Here is a 22,826-nt window from a genome sequence, read left to right as displayed (position 1 = left end):
CCCATATCGGAGAGTGACACCAGAATTACTGAGAGTTTTTAAAGGAAATGAGACATATTTTATTCTACATATGGTTCTACTCATGTCTGTTTCTTCAAATGAGGAATGTTTACATGAGTAATGTCAGTGTTACTCTAAATGGTTGCATTAAAGTCTCACTTATTGCTCCTTGAAGCAGGAATTACTAGTTTGTTCCAAAACACTATGATATATAGTTGATGGGAGAGGAGTAAATGTATGTACTTTTGGTGATTTTCTCATAAAAATCTGAGTAGCAAAAGATTACTAAGCACAATTTAGATCATACTGTCATAACAGAAAAAAAAGATTTCCAGTGATCTTGGGATAGTGAAGTTTCTGATTTGCCTCAATATTTCTCTCTTGAAAGAGTCAAAGTTTCAAGATGGTAAGCAAGTAGAATAAAACAAAATCTTCCATTTTATCACTGAAAGGTACAACATTAGGATATTCTTCATTAATAAAATGGACAAAATAAGGAAGAGACTGGGTAAGGAATGGAGAAACATGCATTTAGTGCTCAGAAATGTGGAATTAGTTGGAAATGGCTGGCAGCTGCTTCTGTTTGTTAGTCTGTTGGCTGCTTGTCTGCTTGTTCATTGTTAGTTTGCTACCACACTGCCAAGATAGAGAATAATACAGTTGATAATCAGCCTCTAATGGTATCCTGTCTATGTCATAAGATCAGGCTGTCAGTGTTCCTTTAGTCACTTACACCCTTCTGCTGGCCAATCTCATCTATCTACATGTGAAAGGGCAGTGCCAGGCTCAATTTACAATTGTAGAAAGGAAAGTTGACTGAACATGACTTCATTCCAATGTTATATAGACTCTATTGGTGGTAAATCGTCATGCTCTCTCAGCTGTAAAAATAATCTGGTAAGGATTAAGAAATCATAACTATTTCATCCAAGCCCAGGCTCCTTGACAAACAACTGTGAAAATGATGGCAGAAGATGGCAAAAGATGCACCAGTGATGTAGACCATTTAATTAAAGACAAACATTAGGACAGAGTAAATTAAATTTGCTCCATTTGACTCTTTTACTTTTAAAAGTGTTGTATTGGTGGTATTCCTACAAATAAGCCAGGTAAAGCCAGGCAAGGACCATGTGAAAAGCCAGCATTTGGAAAGAGAACTTTTAAAGGTGATACAGATGTATAACTGCAGAAGCTAATCAGCAAGACTTTAGATAGGAAATTTTCACTTGGTAAGATTTTCAGTGAAGGACAACCAAAGCACAATATATATGAAGAAAGTTCCTAAATATATAAAGGGAAAATTGATTTTTTGCATGGCTGTATCTGGTTATCAGGGAGAAAATTGGACTTTTAAGGCACTGAAGACCACCAGGTTCTCCCTGCCCATTTCAGAAATCATAAAAAAATTGGAAATATGTATTCTGTAATATCTCTTTGGAAGTACATAATGTATTGCCTGTAGCAGAGATGAATATTAAATAGTGTAGATAAGTGATGGAGAGCCATCAGTACATGAGTGGAGAGGACACTAAATTAATGCAAATAGGACAGAGAAAATAATAAAAAAGCTTAGAGAACAGAATCCTGTGAAACTCTAGCATTAGGTTTAGAAGATAAATGAGTATCTATCACAGCAGCAATAGATTGATCAACAAAGAATCTTCAAATAAATGCAGAGAGCAACACGATCCATTTAAAGATTACTTAGGATTAATTTTTGTTTTGAATGTGAAAAAAAAAAAGACTACTTAAGGAGCAACATAAACTAACAGTTATATATGTTTGTGAAGTTACCAAACTGGTGATGAATTGAATCACACCACAACCTTTTGTAAGTTGAACACCTTTTACATATTATTTAATTTATGGTCAATCAACCATCTTTTTTCACTGTAAGGAAAAAAAGAAAAAAAGAAAAACCCTTGGTGGAATATTGCACTGTCACAAAGGAAAACAAACACATGCTTTGAGATTCTTGATCACCATATGATATGTTCATTAGAAGTGGAAAGGATAGTTAATTTACATATATTATGTGTATGATCTTGCAGCAAATATTACCTAACATCAGTAGCTATATTTTAGCACTTATTAATAATGTTTTACACATCACACATTACATTTGGCCACTATAAAAATTCATGACTGGAGTAAACAAATGAAGATCTTAAAAATGAATATTTCATTAGATGAAGAAATGCACACCAGGAGCTCATTTTGAGAGCAGAACACTTCTTATTACACACACACACACACACACACACACACACACACACACACACACACACACACACACACACACACACACATACACACACACACACACACACACATACACACACTATAGATATTTTTCTAAGGACAGTTCTGAGCAAAACAATATTAAACAATATTTTCAGGATCCCCCTCCCCCAATCTTGATGTGATGAATTAATCTCAATAACAGACATCACACCAGAGAAATATAACTTAAGATAACAGCAATAACTTGAAAAATGTGAAATAAAACAATAATCTGACATAAATCCTAACACTTGTTAATTCCTCCTCATAATGTTCTATAGCCACTGATAAAGGCAAGCTTGCCAGTTTTATGACTACTACTTCCATGCATGACAACTGCACCACAGTTTCAAAAATTATTCTAAAATTAACTTGTTTATTTCACAGGGACCACTGATGATGCTAGATAATATTATATTCCAGCCTAATTGTCTAAATTGTCACAATTTTCATGTTTAAATATGTAATACTAAAATCTGGAGCTTACCATGCAGTTTTCCTCACCAGTTTCTATCTTGTGATGTATATTTGGCCATGTGTGAATGCATATGGTCTCACTCAACAAAAAAAAAAAAAAAAAAAAATTATAGTTCTGGAGTGTACACCCCTTCATCTTCTAACAAGTTAACGAAAGATGCTACTCTCTTACGCCAGTCAACTCCCTTCATAACACGCATAGTGTCAAGGAGACCCAGTAGCTTTTTAACACCAACAAAAATTTTTCCATGATGAATGTGATCCATAACTGCCTCAATCTGGAACAGGAATATATTCAGTATTACTATTCACATGAAGAATATGTATTCATTTAATGGCAGTTTCTAAATTTTATCTTATCCCAGATATTCCAGGAAACTATTATTTCCTGGAAATGCTTCTCTATATTTGCCATCTATTGGTTGTTAGGACAACTTATAAAGACTTACACATCCACAGAGCTGCAAATAAGAATGAGAAGGACTTATTGATTAGATTGGAGACTGACAACACCAAATGAGATGTCGCACATGATATCTTTGGTTAGAGAAAGATGAGACAGTTTCTCTGCCATCTATTGCATCATACTGCTATCTACCTTATTCCTACATGGAGCAGCAATGACAATCTGAGGCCCAAAGCACCACATATGTCATCCTCCTAGTTCTTATTTTATTTGTCACAAGTCTTGTTTGGCAGGTGATAATCACTAAATAGATAATTCATTGACAATTGGAAATAGTTTCTCTATTATTAGACTTTCATCCTAATTACCAACAAAGTCACTGTTCATCTCCCATTCCTGCTCATCTTTGTTGCCAGCATTCCACTGCTTAAAGCCATTTCTGACATTTTTTTCTGTGGTATTATTCAAGCTTGCTATGGTAAAAATTATTTCAAAGTGCTTCTAAGGTGTCATTTTTTACAGGAGAAGGTTGCTTTCCTTTGGAGCCCTATTATGGCTACCTCCTTGGATTACTTCTGATGAACAAGGATCAGGTACCAATACTGTACATACACTGATTAGCTATGAAAAATATATTACTATGTTTATATGATCTAATGAAATAGACATACCTCATCTGGACTCATTGCTTGTGACTCCTCCAGCACAAGCCTGACATCTTCCACATGTGCAATATAAGGAACCCTGATGACGGCTGTAAAGGCTGAGAGGAGACCCAATTCTTCCAGTACTGAGCGTCGTTTAGAAGTGCAGATGACAAGTAATTTGCGGCCTGGAGGAGGAGAGGCCGACAGAAGAGAGTACATGGCATCCAGAACAAGGGACTGGTACCTTGGGCCAATAGGTGAATATCCCATCAAGTGTTCAAGGTCATTCATGAAAATGCAACTTAGTTCTGAGCGGTATGCATCATCAAAAATTTTACTGATTCTCAAACACTTGGAGGCCTCCATGAAACCAACCATTTCTCGAGAATTAATGACTTTTATAAAAGGGAAGTTAGAATTTTTGCATAAATATGCTGCCATTGCAGAAGTACCTGCAGTTGGTGCCCCTTCAAGTAAAAGGCAAAGCCGATTACTAGTTTCAGGTGACCTTGCTTGCTTTACAAACATCAGTCCCTTTTCCACTAGTTCTCTGGTTGCTCCCCAATTAATGATTCCTCTCTCAATAAACTTTGACAGAGCCTCATCACTGGTCCCTAAGGAGGGTTTTACATCATTTTCAAGGGAGTAGATGAAGTCTGATCGAGTAACTTTCAATTTGTCAATGGCATTAGGATCCACCTCAATTTTGTTTCCTAGATGAATGTAGCGCTTCAAGGCCGAGGATGAGGAAGCCTTCACAAGGCCCTCAAGTTCCGCTCCTGAAAAATTTTTGGTCAGAGAGGCAATCTCTGCAAGATCAACGTCACGATCCAGTTTGTTGTGTTCTTTCATCTTTGCAGTTTTGATCTTGAGAATGTCAAATCGTCCCTGTTCGTCAGGAAGACCAATTTCTACTTGGATCTCCAGTCTACCAGGCCTCAGCAGGGCGTCATCTATCATGTCCTTTCTGTTGGTCATGCCAATGACTAGAATGTTATTGAGTTGCTCTACACCATCAATTTTGGACAAAAGCTGGTTGACCACAGTGTCATTGACACCAGTGTTGCCAGCAACTGAACCTCTCTGTTTGCAGATGGCATCAACCTCATCAAAGATGATAATGTGAAGACCAGAATTGGGACCCATGCGCTTCTCCTCTTCTTCAGCCTCAGCAAAGAGGCGGCGCACATTGGCCTCAGACTCTCCCACATACTTGTCTAGAATCTCAGGACCGTTAACAATCTTTGGTTCTCGAGCATTAAGCATCTTTCCTATTTGACGAGCCATCAATGTCTTGCCAGTACCTGAAATATGAGAATTCTTTAAAAACTTGTACAACCTCTGATGCTATTTTTCTAAAAATAATCTAAAAATCTTTCAAGGTCCAAGTTCCCGGTAAGCAAAAATATAATAGCTCATACCTGGAGGTCCATACAGCAGTAGACCCTTGACATGCTTCACTCCCAGCTGTTCTGTCACTTCTGGTGGAAAAACTCTTGAGGCAAAAGCTCTTCTGAGAATCTGAATAAATTGTTCATCTAAACCACCAATGCCCATCTTCTGAAAGTCCCAGTCAGCTGAGAAGAGACTGGTGTGGGTTGACCGGGCCTGCAAAGTCAGGTTTTTTAAGTTAATAACTGCTCTGTATTTGGCACTTACAAGTAATGATCTTATTAGCATCTCTTCTTTCTCTGAAATATTCAAACACTTTGTATTCATATTTCACAAACTGTCTTCCTTTTGAACCCACAGCATCCATTCCACCTTTGCATATCCTTGTTCTTTCACATTCTCCAAAATTATTCATGTGATTAAACAATCTTTTAGTTTTAAGACATACCAAGCCTTCTATATAGTTTCACTGCTTTCACAACCCATTTTCCCATCTTGTTCACATAAATAACACATACTCACTGCCTGAATACTAGATCTCTGAACTTCATTCAATGTCCATCTCTCACTTACATACAATGACACTGGCATCTTCAGGCCATCACATAGTTCTTTCTTCACCTTTATAATTATTGTCCTATCCTTCATTATATACCTCAAACATCCTACCAGCATCCATCCTTACAATGCTCTCTCTTGAAACTAATTCTTCCTTGATTCATATATGTACTGTACACAATATTGAACCAGGGTGCAAATTTAAATTAACTAATCTCTTTCACAAGTTGTCCAGTCAATTTGATTTCACCTTTCCTTATATTCTGGCTTCATCCTATATCTGGATGCTCTTGGCATTACTAATTTTTTAACCCACTTTAAGGATGCTATTTTTATGGCAAATTATGGTTTATTATGGCATAAAAATACTTTTATTAAATACTACAATATAATGAAAGTTAAGGCCTCTGAAGCAAATGATGCACTCTTGAATCATTGGTCAGTTAGCTGTTGGCTATTTTATTTTAAACTGTTTTCATTGACCAACTAATAATCATAAGTAGTCAAACTTCCATGATTTAATGGAAGTAGTGAGTGAGCTGACATGAGTGCTTTAGGAATTATCAACCAGCTATTTACTGTGTGCTTTAAATCATCCAGTGAAATAACTAATTATCAAAATCTAGAAGTTGAAGCTGTCATACCTTTGCTTTGCCTGTAAGAATTAGGAAAGAGCCTTCACTCTTCTCAAATATAAGCGAAGAATTGGGTTGTAACACTCCAAAATCTATTTTGCGTGGCTCTTTTTTCGTTCCTGATGTCACTGCCTCTGGGTCAGCAGCTGTAAGTGGAGGTAGTGAATAAATATTTAAACTTAAATAAATGTTCAACATTAATTTTGAAATATCTTGAGTATGTATCAATATCTATCTGCCAGTCCAACTGCTTTTACATGCATGTTTAAATACTTGATCCTGTTGCAAAATATCTGTTTACTAACATTATATATATATATATATATATATATATATATATATATATATATATATATATATATATATATATATATATATATATATATATATACACACACACAGGGTGTCCCATAAGTTTCCATACATGTGGTATCACGAACGCCATTACAAGCATAAATCCAGATGTGTTTGAACGTGTTCTTCAGCAGTGGAGGACATGCATTGAAATGTGTTTTCAACACAAAGGCAGTCATGTAGAGCATATTATATAAATAAAAATGTTTTTTTCTATAATTCTACAATTTCTTATAATTTTTCCTATGTATGGAAACTTATGGGACACCATATATATATATATATATATATATATATATATATATATATATATATATATATATATATATATATATATATATATATATATATATATATATATATATATATATATAATCTACTGCAAATAGATTAAAAGATACTATCCCACATTTATATAATTTGCATGATATAGAAACATGAAAAATAGCAGATAAGATTAATTTTGATGATATACCTTCAATCTCCTTAACAGTAAGGGACAATGTCTTCTTGTCCTGAAACTTGAAGACAAGTGGCTGCCCAACAGTATATCCATGCTTAGCAAACTGTTCCATAAAGGCCATTGACATCTGATCTGTGTTGTAAGGCTCATTGGTGGTGCTTTTCTTTTGCAGGAAGTCAGCTTCTAACACCATGGTGCCGATCAGCTGCCTGTGTGGGTCATGCACGTATGGCTCCACACGGATCTGAGAGATGTGCACCGTTAGCTACGTGTTACAATTTGGGGTTTTCTGAATTGTTTGTAACATACTACCAACTATGATAACTTGTTCTTGAGATTATTTTTATATAGTAGAAGTCACATACATGTAATATTATTTTTCTATATAACCAAATTCTTCTTTCCTTGTTTCCATCAAGACTTCTTTCCAGTAATATGGCAATAAAAAAAAGGCAAATTTATTATCTATCTCTATTATATACACTACTTTTTGGAATCCTCTTGTCTCTCCTCTACTTGTTTCCAGCTTTAATTCCACAGCTATGTACATGCACTACATACCCATACAGTGCAGCATATTTTATCATGTCCAGATAAATTACTTAAGTACAAACTCCCTTTTTGTCTCCATCCAGCCTAAGATTTGAACCCTGAATCCCTTGGTGCCAGGACCCATAACCATTACACCACCAGGTCACTTGAGAATGTGTACATAAATGAATCTGGAGGGTGAAATGAAAGGTGAAATTCAGAGGACTGGCTTATCCTACCCTGAATGATAAGTAGTGCTTATGGCACACTTATTTTGGTCACACCTCTTGATCAAGGGAGAGAAGTGCCTGCTTGCGTTGGATGGCATTGAACCCCATGTGGCCAGGCTTCACCCCTCGGTCGTGTCTGATGGTGTAGATGAACTGCCGGCCTTGGTCTGCTATTACCTGAATATACCTGAAAAGAAAAGGTAATCACAAATGTCTATTCTGTCACAACTTCACCTCTGACCTACATTTGCTGGTGGCTTTGCTATGACATTTGAAATTAATACATTTGTCACAACTTCACCTTTGACTTACATTTACTGGTGGCTATGCTATGACATTTGAAATTAATACATTCTCATAACTTAAAGAAACTGTAGTCTATGTATACAGCATTGACAAAGCTGCACAGTATGTAAGGGATTACTCAAGAAATAAGTTCCTTACTAATAATCTATGTAGTCACAGATGGAGAGATTGAGAGAAAAAAAAAGAAACATACAATGTAGAGATGTATCTGATGTCTGCATTCACATCCTCAGAACACCTGCAGTTTTTAACAACCATATCTGCATTCGCAGCTCTGATAAAAAAAATATCCACATCGACATTTGTGATGAAATAAACATCTGCTTTTGCATCCACATCCACATCATCCGCATTGCACCAGTGGTGGAACTAGGGGTGGCACGGAGGAGCAGGGGGCACACATTTCAGAGAAGAGTCCCTCCCCCCTCTTTGAATAATTAGACAAATTGGTAACATACTGATAGAAAAAAAAAAGGTAAGCAGTGTTTAAAAAATTCACACTCATGAATGGGTTGTATAATAACATAATGCCAAAAATGTGGGTAAGGTTACAGATGTTTAACCAACACCTATTTAATATAAGATTAACATACACATAGCATGGCTGCTGTTTCATTATAAACCAAAGTTGAAACAAGAGTCTGAACATTATATTTTGCAGGCGAGTAATGATGCGTGAGATCAAGTAAGAGTACAACCAATGTGGCAAGTTTGATCTTTGTTGATTACCTTTCTTGTACGGTAGTTCTTATGTGGTCATCAATATGTGGTATTGCTTGGTATAGTGGTTATAATATTACTAATGCTCAATAAGCTATAAGCTCCTCATTATGTGTTATGGCTATACTGAAGAGTTGATCCCATGCACATGTATGGGTACTGGAGCTGATTAAGTAGGACAAGAACACAATTATGCTTTTAATCCTATGACAAGAATATGGGTTTATGAGTGATAAATAAGCCTACAACTCACCAAAATGAGGGTACACTGTGGGTGGTTAGTAGGCTATTGTATATGTGTATTTACCTAGTTGTACTTAACTAGTTGTATTGTACAGCACATGAGTCAAAGCTCATTTTGTCCTGTTTCCATAACCATATTTATCCAATTTCTTTTTAAACATGTGTTCACTGTTTGCTACAACCACCTCTTCTTTCTTATCATTCCAGATTTCAATAGTTCGATATGGGAAGCTGTATTAATTGATGTCGCTCGAACATCCACTCTTCTTTATTTTCTTCTCTTCTGTCTCTCTCTCCCTCCTCCATCTGTGGTACCAAGTAATTTCTGTCTATTCTTTCTATATTGTTTACTAATTTGTACATTGTTATCAGGTCTCCTCTTTCTCTTCTCTCTTGTAGCATTAGTAATCCCATCTCTTCAAGTCTTTCTTCATAGCTTAAGTCTTTCAATCCTGGTACCTTTGTCACTATCCTCTGTATTCTTTCCAGTTTCCATATATCTTTTTTTCTACGTGGAGCCCAAACTATTGTGTGTATTCCAATTTAGGTTGTATCATGCTTGTTATAAATTTCTTCATAATTTCTTTATCTAAATAGTTAAACGCCACCCTAATGTTTTTTTAAAAAGCTGTATGTAGAGCTGAATATTCTGTTTATGTGCCTTTCAGGTGACAGTGTGTCCTGAATCATTACTCAAAAATCTTTTTCTTCATTACTCTTTCATCATTATTTTTCCTCCCATTTTGTAATTCCATGAAGGTATCTTTTTACTTTTTCCTATTTCCAACACATGACATTTTCTGGCATTAAATTCTAGATTCCATCTTTGGCTCCCTGCATGTATCTTGTCATTTGTAACTCCTTGCAGTCATTTCTATCCTTTGTTATTTTCATAATTTTTGCATCATCAGCAAAAAGGTTTATGTAACTATTCAGATCCTCTGTCATATAATTTACATATATTTGAAACATAATAAGTGCCAACACAGATCCTTGCGGTGCCCCACTTGTCACTTCACACCAACTTAAATTAGTGTCTCTGATTACTGTTCTCATTTCTCTCCCTAGTAAATAATCATCCATCCATCTCAATGCTGCTCCCTTCAGTTCTCCTTCATTCTCTAACTTCCACATAAGACTTTTATGGGGAACTTTATCAAATGCTTTTGTGTGTGTGTGTGTGTGTGTGTGTGTGTGTGTGTGTGTGTGTGTGTGTGTGTGTGTGTTTTACCTAGTTGTATTTACCTAGTTGTGGTTTACAGGAGGGGAGTAATCTCTAATATTATGAGATTACTCTATATCTATATCTATCTCTATATCTATCTAGTTTGGTCTTAAAAGCACTGACAGTTTCAGCATTGACGTTTTTCACTGAGTTCATTACATTTGTTCACACTTCTGTGAGAAAAACTAGTTCTTAATGACTCTTCTATAGTTAACTTTCTTCAACTTCTTATTGTGTCCCCTTGTACTCTGTGTGTCTAGATTTATAAAACCTTCTTGGTCCACATTTTCCATACCATTTATCATTCTATAGATATTTATTAAATCTCCTCTCTCTCTCTCCTATTTTCAAGGGTAGGAATTTTCAACATTCTTAATCTCTCTTCATAGGTCGATTTACTCAACTCCAGAACCATCTTAGTGACTGCTCTTTGTACTCTTTCTAATTTTATAATATTCCTCTTTGTATGAGGAGACTACACCACTGCTGCATATTCCAATCTTGGTCTTACTGTGGAAATCAACAACTTTTTTATCATTTCTTTATCCAAATATGAGAATGCCATTCTTATTCTTTTAACAAATTTATCGTCTCTCCAGTAATTTTATCATTGTGTCTGTCCGGAGTCAAATTTTCAGTAACTGTTACTCCCAAATCCACTGCCCCTTTTGACTTCTTTAACTTTACACCTTCCATCTCATTATGATGTTGTATTCTTTTCTTAGTCTTACCAAACTCCATTACTTTACATTTACTTAAATTGAATTCCATTTGCCAAGATTTACTCCATCTATTTATCTTATTTAAATCATCTTGCAGTACCATACCACTTACATTTTCTACTCTTCTCATCAGCTTAGCATCATCTGCAAATAAGTTCATATAACAATCTATTTCTTCATTTATGTCGTTCACGTATATTACAAACATTATCGGTCCCAACACTGACCCATGTGGGACACCACTAGTTACTTTCAGCCAAGATGAATTTTGGTCTTGTATTACAGTTCTCATCTATCATCCAGATAATCCTCATTCCACTCCAGCAGTATTCCTCCAATTTTTCCATAATTTTTTATCTACCATAGCAATCTTCAGTGTGGTACTTTGTCATATACCTTCTTGAAGTCTAAGTAGACACTATCCACCCATCCATCTCTCTCCTGCACAATATCGACTACCCTTAAATAAAAGAACATGGAGCACGATCTTCCCCTCCTAAATCCAAATTGACAATTTACTGAAACTTTATCTCTTTCCAAGTGTTCCATTCATCTTTCCTTTATTGTTCATTCACATAATTTTCCTACAACACTAGTCAAGGGCACTGGTGTATAATTTAGTGGATTTTCCTTATTTCCTCCTTTGCATATTGGTTTAATATTTGCTCTCTTCCAATCTTTTGGTACTCTTCCCTGTGATAGTGATGTCACCACCAGGCTGAATTTTATCAGCCAGATATTCTCTACATTCCTTCAATATCCAGTTCGATACTCCATCTGGACCAGTTACTTTATTTACTTCAAGTTCTTCCATCATCTTAAGTATTTTTTCACTGACTGGGACTGTACCAACTTATCCCTTCCAGCATCAAACTCCCCTTCCACAGTAAATACTGATCTGAAACTATTGTTCATAACCTCCACCATGTCCTGTGTATCATCACAGATTTTTCCTTCAACTTTCAGTCTTGATACACCTTTCTTCTTTATCTTCCCATTAATATGTCTAAAGAATAGTTTGGGTTCATTTATACACTTATCTATTATATCTCTTTCATAGTTCCTTCTCTCTATTCTGATTATCTCAATGTACTTGTTTCTGGCATCAGTATATTCCTCTCATCTCCTCTCAGTTTTCCTCTTCTTTCATATACTCCAAGCATTTGATATATGATTTCTAGCCTCTTTGCATTTTGTATTGAACCATTTTTTACTCTTTCTTCATTTCACTTCTCCTTTAGGTACAAATTTCTGCACAGCAGAATTATATATCCTTATAAATTCATTCCATTTTTCCTGAACATCTGCATCTTGAAAGTCCACAGCAACAAAGTACTTTCTTAATTTTTCAAAGTCAGTTTTACTATATTTAAATCTTCTTACCTTATAATTTCCATCAATGATTACATTTTCATTTTTCAAATTAAATTCCATCAACACATGATCACTTTTACCTAGAGGGCTATCATAATGTATAGTTTCAATAATTTCCATGTCCTTGGTAAACACTAAATCAAGTCTTGATGGTTTATCTCTTCCACTAAATCTGGTATCATAATCAACCCACTGAGTCATCAAGTTTTCCACTGCCCAGTTCAATAGTCTATTACTCCATGAGTTCTCACTTCCAGTAGTTGTCAATGTCTCCAGATTTATCTCCTTACAATTAAAATCACCAACAATAACTATATCACTATTTTCCATCACTATCTTTTCAAGACCTTTTAGCACATCTACCAACATCTCTTCACGCTCTTTTTTTTTGCCAAGCATTGGTCATACGTGGCACATACACTCCTACATAATTCATTATCCTTCCATTTCCACTTGTAATCATCACTTGTAGAATTTCAGAATTGCCCTTACATTTTATTACCTTCTCCACTGTGTGTGTGTGTGTTTATTTTTTTCTATTTATTTATTTATTTTTTTAGTATAGCTACATATAGCCAGTTTTACACCTTTCTAAGTTGTGACTTTTAACAGAGAGGGTAATAGCAGAAAACTGGCAAGAACAGGGCTTGGCATTCATCAGCTTCAAGCTAAACAGCTTGACATGGACATGTTTGTCAACTTCTTCGCTAAGAAACATAACAAATGTGTGTTGTTCTAGATTTTTCTTAGATTTTTTACAGTAATCATAGTAGTTTGCCCACAACTATCACAACACAAAATTAATCTATTATTAGCTCCCATGTCACCAGCCCTGTCTTTCAGAGTTTACAATCTTTAAATTTATATTCATCATAATATTCCTATGCCTACAGAATACAACTATATATGATCTTCCTTATATTTTCGTCATTAAAAACTGTCCCATTTGTGTTTACCAGATATGTGGTGAAAGATACATCGCTAAACATGATGTTTTTAATTTCAAACTTTTGTATATATATATATATATATATATATATATATATATATATATATATATATATATATATATATATATATATATATATATATATATATATATATATATATATATATTAACAATTTCATACCACTATGTCATGTTCACTATAGTGGTATTGATTTTTATCAAAATACACAATGTTTGGTATAATGTATTTAATTTTGTTGACAGATCACTTTTGTTCATGATCATTGTTTTTTACATGTGTTAATTTCATCTTATTTCATTGCTAAGAAAATTGATAAACCTTGAATGTTTGTAGTGAAATGTGTACAACAAAAATACATCTTAATTATTATCCAATGTTACTAATATTAGCCGAATTACTGTTTCTATCTTCATACACCTTATGTTTTATAATATATATATATATATATATATATATATATATATATATATATATATATATATATATATATATATATATATATATATATATATATATTACTATGGTGCCAGCCCATATTTACCAATGCCCCCACCCTCCCCACCCCTGCCCCCCAGAGTGACACCCATTTTTGCACCCCTTGTTCTGCCACTGCACCACACAGAGGATGTGTTGGATATATTTTATAGAATACAAACTACAGAGTACAGATCTTGCGAAGTTGAAGAAAATTCATTGATGCATGTTTACTAAATATTTACTAAAATTACACCTTTTATTAATTTCCTTTCAAATTTACACAACCTAATGTGTCAAGAGTTTTGCAGAAGGGCAGAAGGATGGAGAGAATTTTTCAGTGACTATGTATGTATCATGTAAATACGTAAAAGTATGCCTGTATATACTGTGTAATAGTATTGTATGTACTATACGTAATATTGCATAAATGATTACGTATGAAGAAAACCAGCCTGGTTGGCTTTTTGGATAGGATTCTCGCTCATGAGCTCAGAGCAAAGAACAATCACCCGCCACCTCACGGTCGGAGAGAGAGAGAGAGAGAGAGAGAGAGAGAGAGAGAGAGAGAGAGAGAGAGAGAGAGAGAGATCCTGGTAACACACGTGTGGCTGAAACTCACCATAAAACTTTAAAATTACAAAATGCAGTCTTGTACAACAAAATCAGCTGCCATCTGGCAATAACCGGTACTATACAGTGATTTTATACCAAAATTCTGAACATATCCGCAATGCGGATATGTTGGTGAAGGATGCAGATGCGGATTCCGCATCTGCATCCACATCCGAGAGTATGTCATAATTAAGCATGAAGGAAAGCAGCTTGGCTGGCAAGGAGAGAGAGAGAGAGAGAGAGAGAGAGAGAGAGAGAGAGAGAGAGAGAGAGAGAGAGAGAGAGAGAGAGAGAGAGAGAGAGAGAGAGAGAGAGAGAGAGAGAGAGAGAGAGAGAATCCTGGTAACACGTGTGGCTGAAATTCGTAATAAAACTTTAAAAATCTAGTGCAATGGTAACAAGTAGCCCTCACTTTCTCTTCAAGACCAATGAGAACTCCAGAAAACTTCAAGCAATATAATAATTAAGCTAGCTACACAGAAACTCTTCTATCTCAAGAATTAAAATCGCTTATAGTGCAATATATATATATATATATATATATATATATATATATATATATATATATATATATATATATATATATATATATATATATATATATATATATATATATATATATATACATATATATATATATATATATATACTCGTATATATATATATATATATATATATATATATATATATATATATATATATATATATATATATATATATATATATATATATATATATATATATATATATATATATATATATATATATATATATTACATTTTTTTTAAATGCCAAATCCAAAAGTCCTTCATCAGGAGGCACCGTCTCAGCCCTAACAGACTAGGGAAAACTAGACGTAAAAAAAAATATATATATATATATATATATATATATATATATATATATATATATATATATATATATATATATATATATATATATATATATATATATATATATATATATATATATATATATATTACATTTTCTTTGAGCTGTTATAAGGAACACAAACTGTGTTGTATTAAAGTTATGTTTAGCTAGCTTAATTATTATATTGCTTGAAGTTTTCTGGAGTTCTCATATATATGTATATATATATATATATATATATATATATATATATATATATATATATATATATATATATATATATATATATATATATATATATATATATATATATATATATATATATATTACATTTTCTTTGAGCTGTTATAAGGAACACAAACTGTGTTGTATTAAAGTTATGTTTTGCCTTCTACCTCTTCTTACAAATTTTGGAATGGTTCAGTTACTTTACTTGTCATGTTTCTAAGATGAAAAATGCCAAGTCCTCAATAAATATTACACATCATAAGCTTTGAAATAGCTTTCATTATAACCCAATCGGTTTTCACATCAGTTACTTTGTCATGCACCAGACATTTCTTCAGTACTACAGGGGTGGGAGTGGTAATGGACTTTGAATCGAGGTGGTCACCCAAATGAGAGAAGTAATTAACTTACTTGACCTTCAGCGGGAAATCATTTTCGTTGACGATGACACAGTTGGTGAAGGAAAGCTCCTCGTTAGGACACTTTGCAACCCTCATCATCTGAAGATATTGAAAATGCATTAGTCCACACACTGGCAGACTAAACATTTATAATAATAATAATGATAATAATAATAATAATAATAATAATAATAATAATAATAATAATAATAATAATAACAATAAAAATGATAATAATAAATTAATAATAATAATAATAATAATAATAATAATAATAATAATAATAATAATAATACAATTCTTTCAGCCCAAATAAATGCATGTTTATTACATTTGACAGCAAAATTTACAAACTGGTTGTGGATCCTAGTATACTCATACCTCGGTACTACGGACCTCGCTTTAACGGATTTCAGAAGTAGCGGACAAAATCTGGAGCAGCCGACCCAAAAAAAAGTCCCGCGCGCTTCAGATGGAGTTGTGGCAACACTGGACACGTGCCCCTGCTTTGAGAATCGACCATTTGTTTGCAGGCGGTCACTTTGTTCACGTCAGTGTAACAACACTTGTAGCTCAATGCTCCATGGTTTTTTGTCCCTTTTTATGTGTTGTGTTTGAATTATCATAATTTTATATAACCATGTCGTCCCGTGGTATCCATGGTAACCATGGTCGGTACCCAAGAGAGTAGCAGCAGTGTCGAGGAAGACGAGATGTTGGTGACATTGCCCAAACAATCGGAGGTGTGTAGCAGTATGGACACTGCTACAATTTGTGGAAGACATCAAGAATAGAGATATCAGTGTTCATAATGGAAATTTCAGAATTCTTCGAGAAGCCATAATTAAAGAATTTCAAAGTGACAAGGAATTAAAATTAGCTTTTTCAAACCAGTACAGAGTCCGCGTTCACATGATGCACCAGCGTTACTAGCCAGCTTTGCAGCTCCAATAATGTACTACTGGTTGAAGGCTGGGTTGGTGGTACAGATGTATCAGGAGTATGTGAGCAATGTGAGGTAGAGGCTGGTGGTTCGTTAAAAGTGACAGTGAGGATGAGCAGTGTCCGTGCAGCTACGCACTTCCGATAGTTTTAGCAATGTCACTAGCATCTCATCTTCCTCGTCACTGCTGCTACTCTCCTAGGTACCATGGGACGGCATGATGAGCTTGATTAAAAGAATAGTACAGTACTGTATTTGAATGGAGGCGCGTAACAAAGGTCCAACGCGCCTCCGCCGTAAAAACCGTTTTATTGCATATAACACTGGTTTAACCTGTCCTCTATGCGCTGGGATTGAATTTAAGACCCTTGTTACAATCGAAGTATGGTTGATAATCCCTACAAAAAAGAATAAATAAATAAATAAAAATAAATAAATAAAAAATAGATAAAATAAAATACAAAAATAAATAAATAAATATATTTTAAACCTTCCAGACAGGCACAGCTGCTGACCCCGAGAACGAAGGGTACAATATCCCGTAGCTGTGAGTGGGTAAGCCAGCCAGTTTTAGGGGTCGAGAGAGAACGGTCCAAGGCTGTAGGAGGCAGTAGGCACCTGCCAAAACGATAATTACTCCCAGTGAGGTCTAAAGCACTGTTCAGGGGGTGCTGTGAACTTATCATTAAACCCAGCTGTGACCTCACTGAACATTTCCCTTTGTGTCTCACAACACAAGGGGGCAGTCACAGCCTGCCCTCTAAAGACAACTCTCTTCCTCCACACTAAACTACAAGCACCTAATAACACACACACCTTTCACTCAAAATTTCAGAATTATCATGGCGACTCCTACACCAACCTCGGAGTCCCCATCTGGGGAGGGGACCATAAATGTCCCCAGGTCGGACTGCCTTTCTGTCGACGACCCTAAGTGTCTTGACATCCCCCTCAACTTTTTCTTCATTAACTTCTGCAACATTCGCGGATCTAATTTTCAATTTGTAGAACACCACCTCTCCTCTTCTAAACCTCATCTTCTTTTCCTCACTGAAACTCAGGTGTCTGAGGTAACTGACAGTAGCCGCTTTTCTGTTCCCTCTTACTTTCTCTATCCTCATTTTCGATCCAAAGCTGAATGTTGCGTTTATGTGAGCAATGACTTAACCTGCTCTCGTGCCCACGCTCTTGAATCTTCCAAGTTTTCCACCATCTGGCTACGACTACAGTCACTCTCAAACTAAATTTATCTGTGCTGTATACCTCTCACCTAACTCCTCTGACTATAAGAAATTCTTTGACTACTTAACTTCCAAAGTGGAGCACATTCTGATCCTCTTCCCTTTTGCAGAGATCTCCATTCTTGGAGACTTCAATGTTCACCACCAGCTTTGCCTTTCCTCTCCCTTCACTGACCATCCTGATGAACTAGCCTTCAATTTTGCTATCCTCCACGACCTAGAGCAATTGGTGCAACACCTTACTCGTATTCCGGACCGTCTTGGAGATACGCCCAGCATTCGTGACCTTTTCCTGACCTCTAATCCTTCTGCTTATGCTGTCACTCTCTCTTCTCCGTTGGGCTTCTCCGATCACAATCTCATCTCTGTATCTTGTCCTATCGCTCCAATCCCTCCTCAGGATCCCCCTAAGTGAAGGTGCCTCTGGCGTTTTGCCTCTGCTAGTTGAGGGGACCTGAGGAGTTATTTTGCTGATTTTCCTTGGAATGACTACTGTTTCCACGTCAGAGACCCGTCTTTGTGTTCTGAGCGCATAACAGAGGTGATAGTGCCTGGCATGGAGGCGTACATTCCTCACTCTTTTTCTCGATCTAAACCTTCTAAACCTTGGTTCAACACAGCTTGTTCTCGTGTTATACATGATAGAGAGGTGGCCCACAAAAGGTACTTAAGCCTTCCATCACCAGAATCTCATGCACTTTATATTTCTGCCCGGAACCATGCCAGGTCTGTTCTCCAACTAGCCAAAAACTTCTTCATTAACAGAAAGTGTCAAAATCTTTCAAGATCTAACTCCCCTCGACTTCTGGCATCTAGCCAAAAATATCTCCAATAACTTTGCTTCTTCTTCTTTCCCTCCTTTATTTCAACCAGATGGCACCACTGCTATCACGTCTATTTCTAAAGCTGAACTCTTCGCTCAAACCTTTGCTAAAAACTCTACCTTGGACGATTCTGGGCTTGTTCCTCCCTCTCCTACACCTTCTGACTACTTCATGCTACTTTTTTTTTTTTTATGTAGGAGGGACACTGACCAAGGGCAACAAAAATCCGATAAAAAAAAATGCCCACTAAAATGCCAGTCCCATAAAAAGGGTCAAAAGCGGTAGTCAAAAATTGAAGGATAAGTGTCTTGAAACCTCCCTCTTGAAGGAATTCAAGTCATAGGAAGATGGAAATACAGAAGCAGGCAGGGAGTTCCAGAGTTTACCAGAGAAAGGGATGAATGATTGAGAATACTGGTTAACTCTTGCGTTGGAGAGGTGGACAGAATAGGGGTGAGAGAAAGAAGAATGTCTTGTGCAGCGAAGCCGCGGGAGGAGGGGAGGCATGCAGTTAGCAAGATCAGAAGAGCAGTTAGCATGAAAATAGCGGTAGAAGACAGCTAGATATGCAACATTGCGGCGATGAGAGAGAGGCTGAAGACAGTTAGAGGAGAGGAGTTGATGAGACGAAAAGCTTTTGATTTCACCCTGTCTAGAAGAGCATTATGAGTGGAACCTCCCCCAGACATGTGAAGTATACTCCATACATGGACGGATAAGGCCCTTGTACAGAGTTAGCAGCTTGGGGGGTGAGAAAAACTGGCGGAGACGTCTCAGAACACCTAACTTCATAGAAGCTGTTTTAGCTAGAGATGAGATGTGAAGTTTCCAATTCAGATTATAAGTAAAGGACAGACCGAGGATGTTCAGTGTAGAAGAGGGGGACAGTTGAGTGTCATTGAAGAAGAGGGGATAGTTGTTTGGAAGGTTGTGTCGAGTTGATAGATGGAGGAATTGAGTTTTTGAGGCATTGAACAAAACCAGGTTTGCTCTGCCCCAATCAGAAATTTTAGAAAGATCAGAAGTCAAGCGTTCTGTGGCTTCCCTGCGTGAAATGTTTACATCCTGAAGGGTTGGACGTCTATGAAAAGATGTGGAAAAGTGCAGGGTGGTATCATCACCGTAGGAGTGGATAGGACAAGAAGTTTGCTTTAGAAGATCATTAATGAATAATAAGAAGAGAGTGGGTGACAGGACAGAACCCTGAGGAACACCACTGTTGATAGATTTAGGAGAAGAACAGTGACCGTCTACCACAGCAGCAACAGAACGGTCAGAAAGGAAACTTGAGATGAAGTTACAGAGAGAAGGATAGAAGCCGTAGGAGGGTAGTTTGGAAATCAAAGCTTTGTGCCAGATTCTATCAAAAGCTTTTGATATGTCCAAGGCAACAGCAAAAGTTTCACCAATATCTTTAAAAGAGGATGACCAAGACTCAGTAAGGAAAGCCAGAAGATCACCAGTAGAGCGGCCTTGACGGAACCCTTACTGGCGATCAGATAGAAGGTTGTGAAGTGATAGATGTTTAAGAGTCTTCCTGTTGAGGATAGATTCAAAAACTTTAGATAGGCAGGAAATTAAAGCAATAGGACGGTAGTTTGAGGGATTAGAACGGTCACCCTTCTTAGGAACAGGCTGAATGTGTGCAAACTTCCAGCAATAAGGAAAGGTAGATGTTGACAGACAGATCTGAAAGAGTTGGACTAGACAAGGTGCAAGCACAGAGGCACAGTTTCAGAGAACAATAGGAGGGACCCCATCAGGTCCATAAGCCTTCCGAAGGTTTAGGCCAGCAAGGGCATGGAAAACATCATTGTGAAGAATTTTAATAGGTGGCATGAAGTAGTCAGAGGGTGGAGGAGAGGGAGGAACAAGTCCAGAATCGTCCAAGGTAGAGTTTTTAGCAAAGGTTTGAGCGAAGAGTTCAGCTTTAGAAATAGATGTGATAGCAATGGTGCCATCTGATTGAAATAAAGGAGGGAAAGAAGAAGCAAAGTTATTGGAGATATTTTTGGCTAGATGCCAAAAAAAAAAAAGTGTCAGGTTCTGACACTTTCTGTTAATGAAGGAGTTTTTGGCTAGTTGGAGAACAGACTTGGCATGGTTCCGGGCAGAAATATAAAGTGCATGAGATTCTGGTGATGGAAGGCTTAAGTACCTTTTGTGGGCCACCTCTCTATCATGTATAGCACCAGAACAAGCTGTGTTAAACCAAGGTTTGGAAGGTTTAGGTCGAGAAAAAGAGTGAGGAATGTACGCCTCCATGCCAGACATTATCACCTCTGTTATGTGCTCAGCACACAAAGACAGGTCTCCGACACGGAAGCAGTAGTCATTCCAAGGAAAATCAGCATAATACCTCCTCAGGTCCCCCTAACTAGCAGAGGCAAAACGCCAGAGGCACCTTCGCTTAGGGGGATCCTGAGGAGGGATTGGAGCGATAGGACAAGATACAGACATGAGATTGTGATCGGAGGAGCCCAACGGAGAAGAAAGGGTGACAGCATAAGCAGAAGGATTAGAGATCAGGAAAAGGTCAAGAATGTTGGGCGTATCTCGAAGACGGTCAGGAATACGAGTAGGGTGTTGCACCAATTGCTATAGATCATGGAGGATAGCAAACTTGAAGGCTAGTTCACCAGGATGGTCAGTGAAGGGAGAGGAAAGCCAAAGCTGGTGGTGAACATTGAAGTCTCCAAGAATGGAGATCTCTGCAAAAGGGAAGAGGGTCAGAATGTGCTCCACTCTGGAAGTTAAGTAGTCAAAGAATTTCTTATAGTCAGAGGAGTTAGGTGAGAAGTATATAGCACAGATAAATTTAGTTTGAGAGTGACTCTGTAGTCGTAGCCAGATGGTGGAAAACTTGGAAGATTCAAGAGCGTGGGCACGAGAGCAGGTTAAGTCATTGCTCACATAAACGCAACATTCAGCTTTGGATCGAAAATGAGGATAGAGAAGTAAGAGGGAACAGAAAAGGGGCTACTGTCGGTTACCTCAGACAACTGAGTTTCAGTGAGGAAAAGAAGATGAGGTTTAGAAGAGGAGAGGTGGTGTTCTACAGATTGAAAATTAGATCTTAGACCGCGAATGTTGCAGAAGTTAATGAAGAAAAAGTTGAGGGGGGTGTCAAGACACTTAGGGTCGTCGACAGAAAGGCAGTCCGACCTGGGGACATTTATGGTCCCCTCCCCAGATGGGGACTCTGAGGCTGGTGTAGGAGTCGCCATGATGATTTTGAAATTTTTGAGTGAAGGATGTGTGTTATTAGGTGCTTGTAGTTTTGTGTGAAGGAAGAGAGTTGTCTTTAGAGGGCAGGCTGTGACTGCTCCCTTATGTTGTGAGACACAAAGGGAAACGTTCAGTGAGGTCACAGCTGGGTTTGATGATAAGTTCACAGCACCCCCTGAACAGTGCTTTAGACCTCACTGGGAGTAATTATCGTTTCGGCAGGTGCCTACTGCCTCCTCCTGGAGGAGGATTAAAATTCTTCGCAATTATGTTTTCCATGCCCTCGCTGGCCTAAACCATCAGGAGGCTTATGGACCTGATGGGTCCCTCCTATTGTTCTCCGAAACTGTGCCTCCGTGCTTGCACCTTGCCGAGTCAAACTCTTTCAGCTCTGTCTGTCAACATCCACCTTTCCTTTTTGCTGGAAGTTTGCCTACATTCAGCCTGTCCCTAAAAGAGGTG

The 22,826-nt window shown here is 36.9% G+C and overlaps 1 protein-coding gene across 3 annotated transcripts in view; it reads right to left on the bottom strand.

Annotated features, from left to right (window-relative positions):
• Positions 1-1,710: 1,710 nt before the first annotated feature.
• LOC135103687 (vesicle-fusing ATPase 1-like) overlaps positions 1,711-22,826 on the bottom strand; it is a 27,356-nt gene continuing 6,240 nt past the window's right edge. For all 3 annotated transcript variants that reach the window (XM_064010257.1, XM_064010258.1, XM_064010256.1), the window contains 7 exons: positions 16,139-16,227; positions 8,031-8,163; positions 7,228-7,459; positions 6,408-6,544; positions 5,235-5,421; positions 3,838-5,117; positions 1,711-3,038 (listed from right to left, as the gene is read on the bottom strand). In XM_064010257.1, coding sequence (XP_063866327.1) covers positions 2,868-3,038; positions 3,838-5,117; positions 5,235-5,421; positions 6,408-6,544; positions 7,228-7,459; positions 8,031-8,163; positions 16,139-16,227 — 2,229 coding nt within the window. In that variant the 3' untranslated portion in view covers positions 1,711-2,867. The remainder of the gene's footprint in view (positions 3,039-3,837; positions 5,118-5,234; positions 5,422-6,407; positions 6,545-7,227; positions 7,460-8,030; positions 8,164-16,138; positions 16,228-22,826) is intronic.

The sequence above is a fragment of the Scylla paramamosain genome, chromosome 9 (genome assembly GCF_035594125.1).
Source record: "Scylla paramamosain isolate STU-SP2022 chromosome 9, ASM3559412v1, whole genome shotgun sequence".
Taxonomy (NCBI): Eukaryota; Metazoa; Arthropoda; class Malacostraca; order Decapoda; family Portunidae; genus Scylla; species Scylla paramamosain.
The sequence above is the reverse complement of the archived record's forward strand: the minus strand, read 5'-3'. Positions and strand labels throughout refer to the sequence as shown.